The sequence below is a fragment of the Pseudorasbora parva genome, chromosome 6 (assembly GCF_024679245.1).
Source record: "Pseudorasbora parva isolate DD20220531a chromosome 6, ASM2467924v1, whole genome shotgun sequence".
In the NCBI taxonomy this organism is placed as follows: Eukaryota; Metazoa; Chordata; class Actinopteri; order Cypriniformes; family Gobionidae; genus Pseudorasbora; species Pseudorasbora parva.
Window position 1 is genome coordinate 1,827,425 of NC_090177.1, and position 17,023 is coordinate 1,844,447.

General features: G+C 44.3%; 1 protein-coding gene across 3 annotated transcripts; it reads left to right on the forward strand.

The window, feature by feature from the left end:
• Positions 1 to 4,053: 4,053 nt before the first annotated feature.
• LOC137078201 (FH2 domain-containing protein 1) lies at positions 4,054 to 15,185 on the forward strand. Of its 3 annotated transcripts, none has more exons than XM_067445312.1 (12): positions 4,054 to 4,186; positions 5,399 to 5,953; positions 6,582 to 6,643; positions 6,737 to 6,839; positions 8,777 to 8,862; positions 8,935 to 9,035; positions 9,109 to 9,179; positions 10,785 to 10,892; positions 11,040 to 11,104; positions 11,213 to 11,330; positions 11,411 to 11,575; positions 13,688 to 15,185. In XM_067445312.1, the coding sequence occupies exons 2-12, from the start codon at positions 5,528 to 5,530 to the stop codon at positions 14,972 to 14,974; spliced, it is 2,592 nt and encodes an 863-aa protein (XP_067301413.1). In that variant the 5' UTR covers positions 4,054 to 4,186; positions 5,399 to 5,527; the 3' UTR covers positions 14,975 to 15,185. The 3 variants fall into 3 exon arrangements, with proteins under 3 accessions (XP_067301413.1, XP_067301415.1, XP_067301414.1); XM_067445313.1 differs by having other exon boundaries at positions 4,149 to 4,281; XM_067445314.1 differs by lacking the exons at positions 11,040 to 11,104; positions 11,213 to 11,330.
• The last annotated feature ends 1,838 nt before the right edge of the window (positions 15,186 to 17,023 follow it).

Genomic DNA, 17,023 nt, shown 5'->3' on the forward strand with positions numbered 1-17,023 from the left:
AAATATACGGATTCGCTGTACACACGAAAACGGAAGATGATCGTTTTCAGATTTATCCGCTTTGGGACCCGGTTTCGAAAAATATCGGATTCATGCTTCAAAAACGCCGGATCCGTGCGGACGAAACGCTGATACGGTACAAAATGTATACGTATATCGCTAAACGCGTCTCCGTGTGGGTGGGTCCTCAGCCCTACCCACAAAATGTTTAGGTCGGGCGATTCGGTCTGGCCTCGCTCCATAGAGGAGTAATTAACCCCGAACAGAAACTGACCAATGAGATCATCAGGGCGGGCTTTAGCCGATGACGGACAGATGATCGACAGAAACTGACCAATGAGATCATCAGGGCGGGCTTTAGACGATGACGGACAGATGATCGACAGAAACTGACCAATGAGATCATCAGGGCGGGCTTTAGCCGATGACGGACAGATGATCGACAGAAACTGACCAATGAGATCATCAGGGCGGGCTTTAGCCGATGACGGACAGATGATCGACAGAAACTGACCAATGAGATCATCAGGGCGGGCTTTAGCCGATGACGGACAGATGATCAACAGAAACTGACCAATGAGATCATCAGGGCGGGCTTTAGCCGATGACGGACAGATGATCAACAGAAACTGACCAATGAGATCATCAGGGCGGGCTTTAGCCGATGACGGACAGATGATCAACAGTAGCGTAATCATCTCGTCATCAAAGGGGCTTGGGTTATATTTGTTCTAATCCTAAACGGAGAGCTTGTTCATATCTGCATCACCTTCACTATTTCTCTCAGAAATGATGATCATGTTGGGTAAGTGCTCTGTGTATCATTAAATTCTGGTCTTTTTTTACAATACCGGCAAAGATCGTTTATTCCAGCGCGTTCAGTCAGGGTTGCCAAGTTTTTACAACAAAACCCGCCAACTACTAGCCCTGAACAATAGCTTCTCGGGGGAGTTCACCGGAAAAAAAAAGGTGTTGGGGGGATAAAATGTGTGTTATTTTGGCAAGGTTGCTGCTAAAATTCGCACTCATGGGTCTATATATCATATAATAGTCGCTTCAACCCGTGGACAAAAAAAACACGGACTTTGTAACAGTGCAGTTGAGCTCTGTTGACGTTTGACAATGCATCGCTTCGTTGCTCTGATTGGTTGTCGGTCTGTCCAATCAAGGTCTTTCCTGGTTGAGTTGAAACACACCCCATAATCACAGCCCCATGGAGACTCAGACTCATATTCTGACTAGAGCTGAGGATGACCAAGGCAGGCTAATTTAGACTAGAAACAAGACAAAATGACTTGAAAATGAGTAAGGGGAATAACACCATATCTAGCCCAGTATAAGGGCTGACCGACCAGGCATGGAACTCAAAAACTGGGCCTGGTGTCGGATCTAGTAATGAGGGTTAGCTTGGGATTGGTACACCAAGGCACTATCCCATTAAAGGACTGGGTCTGCCTCAAACTTTGGGCACGTATTCAGGCCAGGGTCTCAGGATCATGTGAGAAGATGCCAGCCTGAAATCAAGACTCAAATCATTGACCAAAAATGCCTGCAGGTCATTGATTGACCCTCGTGATGGAAGTCTTAAAGGTCCTGTTCTTTGCGATCCCATCTTTCAAACTTTAGTTAGTCTGTAATGTTGCTGTTAGAGCATAAATAATACCTGTAAGATTATAAAGCTCAAAGTTCAATGCCAAGCGAGATATTTTATTTAACAGAAGTTCCCTTTCAAAGCCGACAGCGAGCGGCCGGTTTGGACTACGAGCGGCCGGTTTGGACTACGGGCGGCCGGTTTGGACTACGAGCGGCCGGTTTGGACTACGAGCGGCCGGTGTGGACTACGAGCGGCCGGTGTGGACTACGAGCGGCCGGTGTGGACTACGAGCGGCCGGTTTGGACTACGAGCGGCCGGTGTGGACTACGAGCGGCCGGTGTGGACTACGAGCGGCCGGTGTGGACTACGAGCGGCCGGTGTGGACTACGAGCGGCCGGTTTGGACTACGAGCGGCCGGTGTGGACTACGAGCGGCCGGTGTGGACTACGAGCGGCCGGTGTGGACTACGAGCGGCCGGTGTGGACTACGAGCGGCCGGTTTGGACTACGAGCGGCCGGTGTGGACTACGAGCGGCCGGTTTGGACTACGAGCGGCCGGTGTGGACTACGAGCGGCCGGTTTGGACTACGAGCGGCCGGTGTGGACTACGAGCGGCCGGTTTGGACTACCAACGGCCGGTTTGGACTACAAACGGCCGGTTTGGACTACGAGCGGCCGGTTTGGACTACAAACGGCCGGTTTGGACTACGAGCGGCCGGTTTGGACTACCAACGGCCGGTTTGGACTACAAACGGCCGGTTTGGACTACGAGCGGCCGGTTTGGACTACAAACGGCCGGTTTGGACTACGAGCGGCCGGTTTGGACTACAAACGGCCGGTTTGGACTACGAGCGGCCGGTTTGGACTACGAGCGGCCGGTTTGGACTACGAACGGCCGGTTTGGACTACAAACGGCCGGTTTGGACTACGAGCGGCCGGTTTGGACTACAAACGGCCGGTTTGGACTACGAGCGGCCGGTTTGGACTACAAACGGCCGGTTTGGACTACGAGCGGCCGGTTTGGACTACGAGCGGCCGGTTTGGACTACCAACGGCCGGTTTGGACTACAAACGGCCGGTTTGGACTACGAGCGGCCGGTTTGGACTACGAGCGGCCGGTTTGGACTACGAGCGGCCGGTTTGGACTACGAGCGGCCGGTTTGGACTACGAATGGCCGGTTTGGACTACACCGCTGCACTTCCTGCTGTGATTAACTGACTAACGCTCCGCCCACAAGAACACGCAAAATAGGGGGCGTGGTCTCGTTGCTCTCCCACGTGGAGAAGAGCTCGCATTCAGCGCTTGCATCTCCCCGATATGGTAAGAGGAGGGACAAAGTGCCAGGCAAAGTTCGCTAAGCTGCTGTCCAATCACAACACGGGAAGCGCTGGCCTAATCAGAACTCGTTACGTGTTTCTGAAGGAGGGACTTCACAGAACAAGGAAATCATCAGGCCGTTTTTAGGACAGAGGAAACAGCGCTGTACAGATAAGTCAATTGTGTAAAAAATACTGTTTTTTTACACGCGAAACATGAACTCATGTTATATTGCACACTGTGAACATAATCAAAGCTTCGAAAACACGCGAAGAACGGGACCTTTTAGAGATAGGATTAGCATTTGTGAGGTCAGGCACTGATGTTGGACGAGAAGGCCTGGCTCTCAGTCTCCGCTCTAATTCATCCCAAAGCTGTTCTATCGGGTTGAGCTCAGGACTCTGTGCAGGCCAGTCAAGTTCCTCCACACCAAACTCCTCATCCATGTCTTTATGGAGCGACGCTTTGTGCACTGGAGCGCAGTCATGCTGGGACAGGAAGGGGCCGTCCACAAGCTGATCCCACAAAGTCAGGAGCGTGAAATTGTCCAAAATGTCTTGCTGAGTCAGGAACACAGTCTCAAGAGACGGGATTGGGAGAGGCTGCCGCGAAGAGCATTAGGTCGACTGCAGAAATGATTTGAGTCAAAGGATCAGAAATCCTCAAAATAATATCAAACAGCACCTACATCACCACATGTTGTTCGGGAGGGTTTCAAGACAAATATATCCAATTAACAGTAAGATTTACGTTTAACAATGCAGCTTTATTTTCACAGCCTTCTTTACTCATGAAGAGTGACAATAATTCTGAGCAAAACTGTATCTGTTTGAACAGCAATCGTGCAGATAATGAAATGCATTGAAAATGGCAGGACTGACAGTTTACTGATGCTGGGTGTGACGGGCAGAGCTGTTATCAGTCACACACACACGCAGGCACGCACACACACACACACACACACACACACACACACACACACACACACACACACACACTGTATACACATCTTCTTTAATAATGCAACATTTCCATTTCACATAAATGTATGCCATATGTTGGTCCACTACTCTGCTTTAGATGAGTCTGTACTAATAATAATATGAGTGTTTTATTATAGTGTGTGTGTGTGTGTGTGTGTGTGTGTGTGTGTGTGTGTGTGTGTGTGTGTGTGTGTGTGTGTGTGTGTGTGTGGTGTGCGCATGCGTGCAAGCTTCGGTCGGACTAACCGGACGCAGGGAATATTCACTTGCCTCAATTTTTTATGGAATTAAGGTAAAGTAATGAATTATTGAAAATAACTCAGATGCATTTTATTACGGCTATGATCAGTTAAAAGAGTCTTTAGGAACATTCACTAGCACATAAAGGTAAGTTTATTCTCTTTACTGATCAGTTTTGAACATATTGCACTACTATATGTTGTGTCATAGTTTTCGTCTTACATTAAATATAAGTTTAAAGATTAAATATAAGTGTTATCTTCATGAAGCAGCTGTTTAAACGCCGTGAGTTTATGTATGCCTAATTATTCCGTTGTAGAGTAACCAAATTTACTCATATGAATGATTTCTACTGTTTTATTTATGAAAAAAAACCATCATATTCATCTCCAAAAGTTGAAACTGAATCTGCCTTACATTTGTTGGAGGTTTTTGTATGTTACGCATAATTTCCATACAGGTTGTCCCGATTGCATGTGTCAATATTTGCTGTGTGCTAAAGAACTGATATTGATTAATATTTTGTTCCGTAATAAACTGGATAAATGTCATAAAGACATATTAGTGATTGAATATCTGAATTAAACCCTCAGTATCCCACAGGGTGTCTGTTAATTTAATCTAATTTAGTGTTTTTTTTCTTACCGTCTTTGCTCTCACTGCAAAAAATGCTTTTCTTACTCAGTATTTTTGTCTTGTTTCTAGTCCAAACATCTAAAAATTCTTAAAACAAGAAGTATTTACTAGACAAGCAAAAGTAATTGTCTTGTTTTGGGGAAAAATAACTCCAAATGAAGAGAGTTTTTGCTTAAAATAAGATCAATAATCTGCCAATGGGGTGAGAAAAATAATCTTAATTCAAACAGAAAACAAGATTATTTTTCTCACCCCATTGGCAGATTATTTATCTTATTTTAAGCAAAAACTCTCTTCATTTGGAGTTATTTTTCCCCAAAACAAGACAATTACTTTTGCTTGTCTAGTAAATACTTCTTGTTTTAAGAATTTTTAGATATTTAGACTAGAAACAAGACAAAAATACTGAGTAAGAAAAGCATTTTTTGCAGTGTTTGCTTGTGTAACTGCTCATACATTTTTTATGAAAAACTGGATGTGTGTCCTATAAAACAGTGATGAGTTTGTCGTTCTTTGGATCCTCTGTGTGTGTGTATCATCACTGAAGTGTGTTTAATTGTGCACGAATGCCAGCAGATTTATCGACATATCCAAATCTAGCCGTGTTTTGTGTTAATTATTATTACAGAAGCTGCATCTTCATGTTGACATTCAGGCGTCCATATGTGGTGGCCGTGGCTTTAAGAAACACTGTGATGATGTGATACAGTCAACTAGCACAGCTGTCAATCATCTTCTGACCCCGCCCACGCCTACTATGAGCAGTGTCTCGTTGGCCAATGAGAGACAGAGATTTGATGAAGAGGGCGGGGATGGTGTTTTAATGACCCCTCCTCCTGTATTGCATGACCACGCCCCCTTGTACGCCCCGCCTCCGGCTCCTCCCCTTCCTCCGCCCCTTCCTGTGGGAAAACCAGGAGAAAAGAAGAGGAGGGTGAGAAGTTTCTTTTGGAAACCGATTCCTGAAGATCGTGTTAAAAAGCAGGATGGGCCGAATCTGTGGACTTTGGGACGTTACAGCAGAAAGCCGGCATTCCACATCGACATTAGAGCCATTGAGGAGCTTTTCGGACAATATGAGGATGAGCCGTCATCCATTGCATCCGGCGGGAAAACTGTCGGACAATCCAGCGGGAAAAATGTCGAACGAGGACAAACTTCTGGGAAAGATTTAAGACAGCAGGTGCGGTTCAACATAAACCATCAAGACTCCTGGGGGTCTGCTATTATCGGCAAATAAAACCAGTAACATTTTCATGAACTAAAATATATCTAAAAAAATGTAAAGGGTTAGTTTTGTCATTAATTACTTACCCTCTCTCAAGACCCATAAAGGCACTAAAGACGTCGTTACAAAGCCCATCTCACTACAGCGGCTCTACAATCATTGATGAAGAGGCCAGAATAGAGTTAGAGCGCAAAAAACACTAAATAACGACTTATATAGTGATGGCCGATTTCAGAACAAAGCTTCAAACCGTTATGAGTCTGTGAATCGATTCATGATTCAAACCGTTATGAGTCAGTGAATCGATTCATGATTCGAATCGTGTGTCAAACTGCTGAAGTCACGTGACTTCGGCGATCCGAATCATGAATCATTTAATTTATTTCAGTTAGTTGCCAAGGTAACACTTCTAATTTTCATTTCGTATGAATTTAAGTACTAAAATAGATAAAGCAGAGATTTATTTATAAAAAACAAAAACTAATAAAAGACAAAAACACGCAATAAAATTACTAAAACTTTACGTAACATAAAAATATAAAATATAATTCAGATTACTATAAGTGTGTGTGTTTGTCTTTAGATCAGCATCCTGGACTCCAAGAGAAGCTTGAATATCTCCATTTTCCTTAAGCACTTAAAAAAGTAAGACAGATGTGTGTGTGTGTGTGTGTGTGTGTGTGTGTTTGTGTTTGGTTCCTTGGCTCTCATTCCTTCCCTGTGTGTCTGTATGTCCAGGTCCAGTGAGTGTCTTCTGGATGATGTTCTCCATGGGAACACCGGCATCTACAGTGTGGAGTCTCTCCGAGAGCTGCTGAAGCTCCTGCCGGAGGAGGACGAGGTAGACAGGCCACTGACGGATTATTGCGCTTTAAATATTTGATTTGGTTGGTTATTTGATGGGTTGGGTTGTTGGGTTGGTTGGTCATTGGGTTGTTTGCTTGGTTGATGGTTTGGTTTGGTTGGTTGGTTGATAGTTTGGCTGGTTGATTTGGTTGGTTGGTTGTTTGGTTGGTTTGGTTGATGGTTTGGTGTGTTGGTTGGTTGGTTGATGGTTTGGTGTGTTGGTTGATGGTTTGGTGTGTTGGTTGGTTGGTTGATGGTTTGGTGTGTTGGTTGGTTGGTTGATTTGGTGTGTTGGTTGATGGTTTGGTGTGTTTGGTTGGTTGTTTTGATTGGTTGGTTGATTTGGTGTGTTGGTTGGTTGTTTTGATTGGTTGATGGTTTGGTGTGTTTGGTTGGTTGTTTTGATTGGTTGATGGTTTGGTGTGTTTGGTTGGTTGTTTTGATTGGTTGGTTGATTTGGTTGGTGTGTTGGTTGGTTGGTTGGTTGATGGTTTGGTTGGTTGGTTGGTTGATTTGATGTGTTGGTTGATTTGGTGTGTTGGTGGATGGTTTGGTGTGTTGGTTGGTTTGGTTGGTTGGTTGTTTGGTTTGGTTGATTGGTTGTTTGGTGTGTTGGTTGATTTGGTTGGTTGGTTGATTTGGTGTGTTGGTTGATGGTTTGGTGTCTTGGTTGGTTTGGTTGGTTGGTTGTTTGGTTTGGTTGGTTGATTGGTTGGTTGGTTGATAGTTTGGTTAGTTGTTTGGTTGATGGTTTGGTGTGTTGGTTGGTTGGTTTGGTTGGTTGGTTGATGGTTTGGTGTGTTGGTTGGTTGGTTGATGGTTTGGTGTGTTGATTGGGTTGGGTTGGTTGGTTGGTTGTGTGGTTAATTTGGTTTGTTGGTTGGTTGATTTGGTTGGTTGGTTGTTTGGTTGATGGGTTGGTGTGTTGGTTGGTTGATTTGGTTGGTTGGTTGATAGTTTGGTTGGTTAATTTGGTTGGTTGGTTGATTTGGTTGGTTGGATGGTTGTTTGGTTTGGTTGGTTGATTTGGTTGGTTGGTTGATAGTTTGGTTGGTTGTTCGGTTGATTTGGTTAATTGGTTGTTTGGTTTGGTTGGATGATTTGGTTGCTTGGTTGGTTGGTTGGTTGTTTGGTTGGTTGATTTGGTCGGTTGGTTGATAGTTTGGTTGGTTGTTTGGTTGGATGGTTGATGGTTTGGTGTGTTGGTTGGTTGGTTGGTTGATGGTTTGGTGTGTTGGTTTGGTTGGTTGGTTGATTTGGTGTGTTGGTTGATGGTTTGGTTTGTTTGGTTGGTTTGGTTGGTTGATAGTTTGGTTGGTTGGTTGATGGTTTGGTGTGTTGGTTGGTTTGGTTTGTTGGTTGGTTGATGGTTTGGTGTATTGGTTGGTTGGTTTGGTTGATGGTTTGGTTGGTTGGTTGGTTGGTTGATGGTTTGGTGTGTTGGTTGGTTGGTTTGGTTGATGGTTTGGTGTGTTGGTTGGTTGGTTGATTTGGTGTATTGGTTGATGGTTTGGTGTGTTTGGTTGGTTGGTTGATTTGGTTGGTTGGTTGATGGTTTGGTGTGTTGGTTGGTTGGTTGGTTGGTTGGTTGGTTGGTTGATGGTTTGTTGTGTTGGTTGGTTTGGTTGGTTGGTTAATGGTTTGGTGTGTTGGTTGGTTTGGTTGTTTAGTTGGTTGGTTGATGGTTTGGTTGATTTGCTTGATGGTTTGGTTTGGTTGGTTGGTTGTTTGGTTGGTTGGTTGATTTGCTTGATGGTTTGGTTTGGTTGGTTGGTTGTTTGGTTGGTTGATTTGCTTGATGGTTTGGTGTGGTTTGGTTGGTTGGTTGGTTGGTTGATGGTTTGGTTTGGTGTGGTTTGGTTGGTTGATGGTTTGGTTGCTTGGTTTGATGATTTGATTCAGTTTGGTTTGAATTGATTGATTGATTGACAGGTGAAGAATCTACAGATGTTCAGCGGGAACCCTAAAGATCTGCCGCCGCCTGATGCCTTCATACACCAGCTCATCCATTTGCCCAGGTACAGTAAAGTGTCTGAATGTGGCAGCGATCAGGTGTGGTCCAGATCCTCATCCAGCTGGTTCTTCCGCAGGTATGAGCTCCGCCTCAAGGCTCTGCTGCTAAAGGAAGAGTTTTTCCCTTCATACACACTCATGAAACACGACATCGCCATGGTCCTGACCGCCATTAACGGTGATATCTCTGTCCTTATTCTCTAAATACTGTGCTGTGAGGTTAATAAATATTAAATCCTTTTATTGTATAGAGCTGTTGAACTGTGAGGAGCTTCACAATGTCCTTCATTTAGTGCTGCAATCTGGAAACATCATGAATGCTGTAAGTCATGAACACATTCACACATATAAGAAGATAATAAAGAATAAATCAAAGTATATTCACAGTTGCATTCAGCAGACGCCTCTATCCAAAGGGATTTACAGTGCATTTAAAATATTCATTTTATCATGTTTGAACTGCAGGAACACAACAAGCACAACTACATCACATTTAATATATATATAAATTAATATTCTGGGTGTATTCGTTATATCCTGGGTCAAATTGGTTAATTATTTTGGTAATTATACCCTTATTGGTTTCAGTTTAATTGCCCAAAAATTCTATAGTTAAAAACAGTTAACCTTCAACATTAATGCTTCTCACACATTACACAAAAACAAAAACAAAAACTTAAGAACATATTTAAAACTTAATGTAATGACCAATAAAAAAAAAAATGTTTTGGTACAAAACGTGAATATTATAAACTGTATTTTAAACATATATTATTATCACTATCTATCTATCTATCTATCTATCTATCTATCTATCTATCTATCTATCTATCTATCTATCTATCTATCTATCTATCTATCTATCTATCTATCTATCTATCTATCTATGTCTGTCTGTCTCTTTTTGTCTCCATCTATCTGTCTCTCCATATCTCTGTCTCTCTCTCCACATCTGTTTGTCCCTCTTTCTCCGCCTGTCTCTCTCTCTCTCCATCTGTCCATCTGTCTGTCTGTCTCTCTCTCTCTCTGTCTCCAACTGTCTCTTTTTGTCTCCATCTGTCTGTCTCTCCATATCTCTGTCTGTCTCTCTCCACATCTGTCCCTCTTTCTCCGCCTGTCTCTCTCTCTCTCTCTCTCTCTCTCTCTCTCTCTCTCTCTCTCTCTCTCTCTCTCTCTCTCTCTCTCTCTCTCTCTCTCTCTCTCTCTCTCTCTCTCTCTCTCTCTCTCTCTCTCTCTCTCTCTCTCTCTCTCTCTCTCTCTCCATCTGTCTGTCTCCATCCGTCTGTCTCTCTCTCTCTGTCTCCATCTGTCTCTTTTTGTCTCCATCTGTCTGTCTCTCCATATCTCTGTCTGTCTCTCTCCACATCTGTCTGTCCCTCTTTCTCCGCCTGTCTCTCTCTCTCTCTCCATCTGTCTGTCTCTCCATATCTCTGTCTGTCTCTCTCCACATCTGTCTGTCCCTCTTTCTCCGCCTGTCTCTCTCTCTCTCTCCATCTGTCTGTCTCCATCCGTCTGTCTGTCTGTCTCTCTCTCTCTCTCTCTCTCTCTCTGTCTCCATCTGTCTCTTTTTGTCTCCATCTGTCTGTCTCTCCATATCTCTGTCTGTCTCTCTCCACATCTGTCTGTCCCTCTTTCTCTCCATCTGTCTCTCTCTCCATCCATCCGTCTGTCTGTCTCTCCATCTGTCTGTCTGTCTGTCTCTCTCTCTCTCCATCCGTCTCTCTCTCTCTCCATCCGTCTGTCTGTCTCTCCATCTGTCTGTCTGTCTCTCCATCTGTCTCTCTCTCCGTCCGTCTGTCTGTCTCTCTCTCCATCCGTCTGTCTCTCTCCATCCGCCTGTCTCTCCTCTCTCTCCATCCATCTGTCTGTCTGTCTCTCTCTCCATCCATCTGTCTCTCTCTCCATCCATCCGTCCGTCTGTCTGTAGGGTGGGTCTGCCGGTGATGCCGTGGGCTTCAAGCTCTCCTCTCTGCTGTCTCTGGCCGATACTAAAGCCAACAAACCTGGAATGAACCTGCTGCACTTTGTCGCTTTGGTGAGTGTGTCGGTGTGATCTGGTCTGATTTGTAATGTGACACACACACACACACACACACACACACACACACACACACACACAGGCTCTTTTATGCCACAAAGGTCAGAGAGCATCTCACTGAGGCAAAACATGCACATTTTACAGGAAGCTCAGAAGAAAGATCTGCTCATGTTTCCAGAGAAACTTCTGCATGTTCAGCAGGCATCTCGGTGAGAGTCAACCAATAAAACCATTCAGAAGAAACTAATAAACATGACAGAAAACGACATATCATTATCCTGCTAGAGAAACAATGGTGTGTGTGTGTGTGTGTGTAGAGTGTGTGTTGACAGCATCCATGTAGAGTTTGATTCTCTGAGCAGAAGAGTTGATCATTTAGAGCAGCATCTCCACACAGACGATGACCTCCTGACGCAGCTGCAGTCCTTCCTAAAGGTGACCCCTGACCTCTGACCTTTACTGCTCGTCCACTTCCACTAACTCTTTTGAACTGTTCCTCTGATTGGGTTTTTCAGAGCACAGCTGAGGCTCTGGAGGATTTGAGGATCAGGATCGAAGAGCTTCAGAGGGAAGGAGACGCTCTGGTCGATTTCTTCTGCGAAGACAAAGACGTCTTCAAACTGGACGAGTGCTTCCGAATTTTCCAGAACTTCTGCTCCAAATTCAAAAAAGCAGTTCAGGTAAAACATCTACAAAAAGAAACGCCTTACCATGCATGTCAGCTATACACCTATGCAGTGAATAACACTGATGATCTCTTCATCACGGCTCCTGTTAGTGGGTGGGATATATTAGGCAGCAAGTGAACATTTTGTCCTCAGAGTTGATGTGTGTGAAGCAGGAGAAATGGGCAAGCGTAAGGATTTGAGCGAGTTTGGCCAGATTGTGACGGCTAGACGACTGGGTCAGAGCATCTCCAAAACTGCAGCTCTTGTGGGCTGTTCCCGGTCTGCAGTGGTCAGTATCTATCAAAAGAGCTCCAAGGAAGGAACAGTGGAGAACCGGCCACAGGGTCATGAGCATCAGAACTGGACCACGGAGCAATGGAAGAAGGTGGCCTGGTCTGAGGAATCACGTGTTCTTTTACATCACGTGGATGGCCGGGTGTGTGTGTGTGGCTTACCTGGAGAACACATGGCCCCAGGATGCACTATGGGAAGAAGGCGAGCCGGCGGAGGCAGTGTGATGCTTTGGCCAATGTTCTGCTGGGAAACCTTGGGTCCTCCATCCATGTGGATGTTACTTTGACACGCTCCACCTACCTAAGCATTGCTGAGACCATGTTCAGCCTTTCATGGAATCGGTATTCTGGTGGCTGTGGCTCTTCCAGCAGGATAATGCTCCTGACACAAAGCACAAATGCTTCAGGAATGGTTTGAGGAGCACAACAACCAGTTTGAGGCGTCGACTCGGCCTCCAGATTCCCCAGATCTCAATCCAATCGAGCATCTGTGGGATGAGCTGAGTCTGAACTTATTTATTAATTTATTACTTCAAAATGTATTTATTTTTATCACTATGCGTACAGTGATGCCAGTAACGCGTTACTCTAATCTGACTACTTTTTTCCAGTAGCGAGTAATCTAACGCGCTACTATTTCCAAACCAGTAATCAGATTAAAGTAATTTATCCAAGTCACTGTGAGTTACTATTTTAGTCTTTTTCCTTAGTAAAAATTTAAAAAATATATTTTTGTTTTCTTCTTGCGTCTTGGGGAGAGTACTGTTTCAGGAAATATTTTTAAAAACTTTAAATGTCAGGAGATACATTGTTGACCTTACTGTTAAAAATGCACTTTCAATAAAGTGTGTGTTGGCAAAAACGGTCATCATTTCTGTGTTGAGGCGGCAACTGCTGAATGTAACTAATAAAGTTACTTGTAATCTTACTTAGTTACTTTTAAAATGAAGAAATCTGTAAAGAAACTAAGTTACTTTTTAACTCTTTCCCCACCAGCGTTTAAAAAAAAGTTGCCAGCCACCGCCAGGGTTTTTGACAATTTTCACCAAAATTTAACAGTGCATAGAATATTTAGTTGAATGAATATCTGAGCATGCAATATATCAAAATAAAGAGCTGACCCTCTTCTTTTAAACAAAACAAAAACATTTTATTCTAGCTTGATACATTCCTTTTTTATCAACACTTGAATATGGGTAGGTTTCATAAAAAAAGCAACATTTTGAACAAAAAACTGAGAAAATCATTTTTTTGTGAAAGACTGACTCCAGATCAGATTCAGAGATGATCAAACACAGATGAGGAGATCGAGTCCATCAATCCCCCCTAACGCTTCAGTCCTGGAGCTCGCCCACATTAGGCAGTTTTGATTCATATGCTGTTTATTGATGATGATCAGGTTATTTTTAATATGCATATGATTACATGCGATCGCTCGTTTCACTGCGTCTTCCTCACGTGTGTTTTGATCAGGAGATTCAGTACTCATTCAGAAGATGCGCAATAGCGCCCCCTAGCGCCCGGAAGTGAAAACACGGAAACACAGAAAATTCCGTTATTGGCCTGGAAGTGTTTTCTCACAAATAACGGAAATTTTAAGGAGAAAGAGTTAAGGATTACTCAGTAATCAGATTACTTTTTCAAAGTAACTGTGACAACACTTGTATATGTGTATGTATAATTTAATATTTTTTAATATTTATTTAAATATAATTTTAAAATATATATATAAATATAATATATTTATATATTATATATAAATTTATTTTAATCATAATTTTTATTATTTATTTATTTAGTTTTTTCAGACGTTGATCTTCTCTTTTCTCAGGAAAACGTGGAGCGAGAAATGAGGGAGGAGTCTCGGCGCAAGCGTCTGAAGGAGGCGGAGGACAAGCGGCACTCGTGGGCGGGGCATGAGGGTGTGGGCGGGGCCTTCGGACTGCGGTCCAATAGCGAAGCAGACGTGGAGGCGGCGTTAAAGAGGGAGGGGCTTCTGGAGCTGCTGATGACGAGCCCTCACAGTTCGCTGATGTGCTTCGGCAGTGCTCGTCGCCCGCGGCGACAGAAAACCGTGACCTCTGACCCCTGGGTTGCAGATCCACTCCCTCCTATACACTCGCTCTCCATCACGCACAGCATGACGGAGGAGCCAGAGATACGAACCAAGAACGATTCCTTAATGGAAAGTACAAACCTTTCCATAGAGGAGTCGCAGAATAACGACCAAACACAAGTCAGAAATACAGAAGTGACCCCGATGGTGACCTTTGACCCATCACAGGTGAAATCAGAGGACGCTCTTAAACCTACAGCTACAAATGAAACTAGAGCAACACAATCAAGCTGCAAACGACCTGTCAGCTCTAAGAACAGCCCTTCCTCTTCCTCTAAAGTGTCCTCCTCTACGTGTTTGAGGAAGGTGGTTCCTCTCCAGACTCAGATTCCCGCCCTCAGCAACACCAAGAAGACGGCAGCGGTTCGGGAGAAGATGTGCCGCAGCCCTCGAACCTCCTCCGCCATCAGACCTTCCGGCCTCGCTCGCAGCACTGCGGCATCTGCAAAACGCACTGCCACGCCGAAGACTCCGCCTCCACTCACCCAGGCTCCGCCTCCACTCAAGCCGGACCTGCCTCCACTCACTCAGACTCCGCCTCCACTCACTCAGGCTCCGCCCATACACAAGCCGAACCCGCCTTCACTCACTCAGACTCCACCTACACTCACTCAGGCTCCGCCTCCACTCACTCAGACTCCACCTCCACTCACTCAGGCTCCGCCCATACACAAGCCGAACCCGCCTTCACTCACTCAGACTCCACTTCCACTCACTCAGGCTCCGCCTCCACTCACTCAGACTCCACCTCCACTCACTCAGGCTCCGCCTTCACTCACTCAGATTCCGCCTCTGCTCACTCAGACTCCGCCTCCACTCACTCAGGCTCCGCCTCCACTCACTCAGACTCCACCTCCACTTACTCAGGCTCCGCCTTCACTCACTCAGATTCCGCCTCTGCTCACTCGGACTCCGGCTGGCCGTCCGAGGAAAAGCAGCTCCGCCCTCTCGGTGTTCATCCGCAGGTCACGTGATAAACCTGCCAAACCCGTCTGGCGGTAGAGAGCGGGGTAATGACTCAAACTAGAGCTCAAACATTTGGAGATTTAATCTCATATGAGGATCTGATGCTCAACACACGTTTATGATTATCATCAGTGCTGGAAACCGTGATGCATTTTATTTTTCAGGATCCAGCAGAATGTCTAAAAGAACAGCATTTAAGTTGTCTTGAGAGAGCCAAATGCTAATAAACGTATTATTATTGTTCTGACTAGAGCTTTAACTCTACAAACTCCAAACATAGCAACCACCAAAAATACCCTAGCAACACCATAGAAACCACCCAGAGTACCCTAGCAACCGCATCGCAACCACCCTAAGTACCTTATCAACCACACTGAAAGTTTCTGCATTGAAAAAGCCCATTAGACTCAGAAAATCTATCTATCTATCTATCTATCTATCTATCTATCTATCTATCTATCTATCTATCTATCTATCTATCTATCTATCTATTCATCCATCTATCCATCCACCCACCTATCTATCATCCATCCATCTATCCATCCACTCATCCACCCACCCACTCATCAATCATCCATCCATCCACCCACTCATCAATAATCCATCCATCCACCCACCCATCAATCATCCATCCATTCATCCATCTATCCATCCATCCACCCATCCACTCATCCACCCACTCATCAATCATCCATCCATCCGCCCACTCATCAATCATCCATCCATCCATCCACCCACCCATCAATCATCCATCCATCTATCTACCCATCCACTCACTCATCAATCATCCATCCATCCATCCACTCACTCATCAATCATCCATCCATCCACTCACTCATCAATCATCCATCCATCCACCCACTCATCAATCATCCACTCACTCATCAATCATCCATCCATCCATCCACCCACTCATCAATCATCCACTCACTCATCAATCATCCATCCATCCACTCACTCATCAATCATCCATCCATCCACTCACTCATCAATCATCCATCCACTCACTCATCAATCATCCATCCATCCACTCACTCATCAATCATCCATCCATCCACCCACTCATCAATCATCCACTCACTCATCAATCATCCATCCATCCACTCACTCATCAATCATCCATCCATCCACTCACTCATCAATCATCCATCCATCCACCCACTCATCAATCATCCACTCACTCATCAATCATCCATCCATCCACCCACTCATCAATCATCCACTCACTCATCAATCATCCATCCATCCACTCACTCATCAATCATCCATCCATCCACCCACTCATCAATCATCCACCCACTCATCAATCATCCATCCATCCATTCATTCATCCATCCATCCATTCATTCATCCATCCACCCACTCATCAATCATCCATCCATCCATTCATTCATCCATCCACCCATCCATTCATCCACTTATCCATCCACCCACCCACCTATCACTTAATTTTCCCTTTAAATGTAGTTTTGCTCATTATTAATAACAATTGATATATTGCATTAAGTATACTATATAATATAAATTATATATTATGTTATATTAATTATACATGGGAATTAAAACCTGAACAAATGAGATTTTACATGATTTCATATTTTATCTAAAGCAAATATATAACATATTATAATGTTATATATTTAAATTACCACAGTATCCAAACATTATTACCACAACAGTACCATAACTTTAAAACAGCAACATACACTCACCTAAAGGATTATTAGGAACACACTAATCCTGTGTTTGACCCCCTTTCGCCTTCAGAACTGCCTTAATTCTACGTGGCATTGATTCAACAAGCTGCTGAAAGCATTCTTTAGAAATGTCGGCCCATATTGATAGGAGAGCATCTTGCAGTTGATGGAGATTTGTGGGATGCACATCCAGGGCACGAAGCTCCCGTTCCACCACATCCCAAAGATGCTCTATTGGGTTGAGATCTGGGGACTGTGGCGGCCATTTTAGTACAGTCAACTCATTGTCATGTTCAAGAAACCAATTTGAAATGATTTGAGCTTTGTGACATGGTGCATTATCCTGCTGGAAGTAGCCATCAGAGGATGGGGACATGGTGGTCATAAA

Excerpts from the sequence above, each read along its gene's own strand:
- LOC137078201 (XM_067445312.1), top strand. The coding sequence starts at position 5,528 with ATGAGCAGTGTCTCGTTGGCCAATGAGAGACAGAGATTTGATGAAGAG. Across the intron at positions 8,863-8,934 it reads CAGCTCATCCATTTGCCCAG|GTATGAGCTCCGCCTCAAGG; the intron begins GTACAGTAAAGT and ends GTTCTTCCGCAG. Across the intron at positions 9,180-10,784 it reads CTGGAAACATCATGAATGCT|GGTGGGTCTGCCGGTGATGC; the intron begins GTAAGTCATGAA and ends GTCTGTCTGTAG.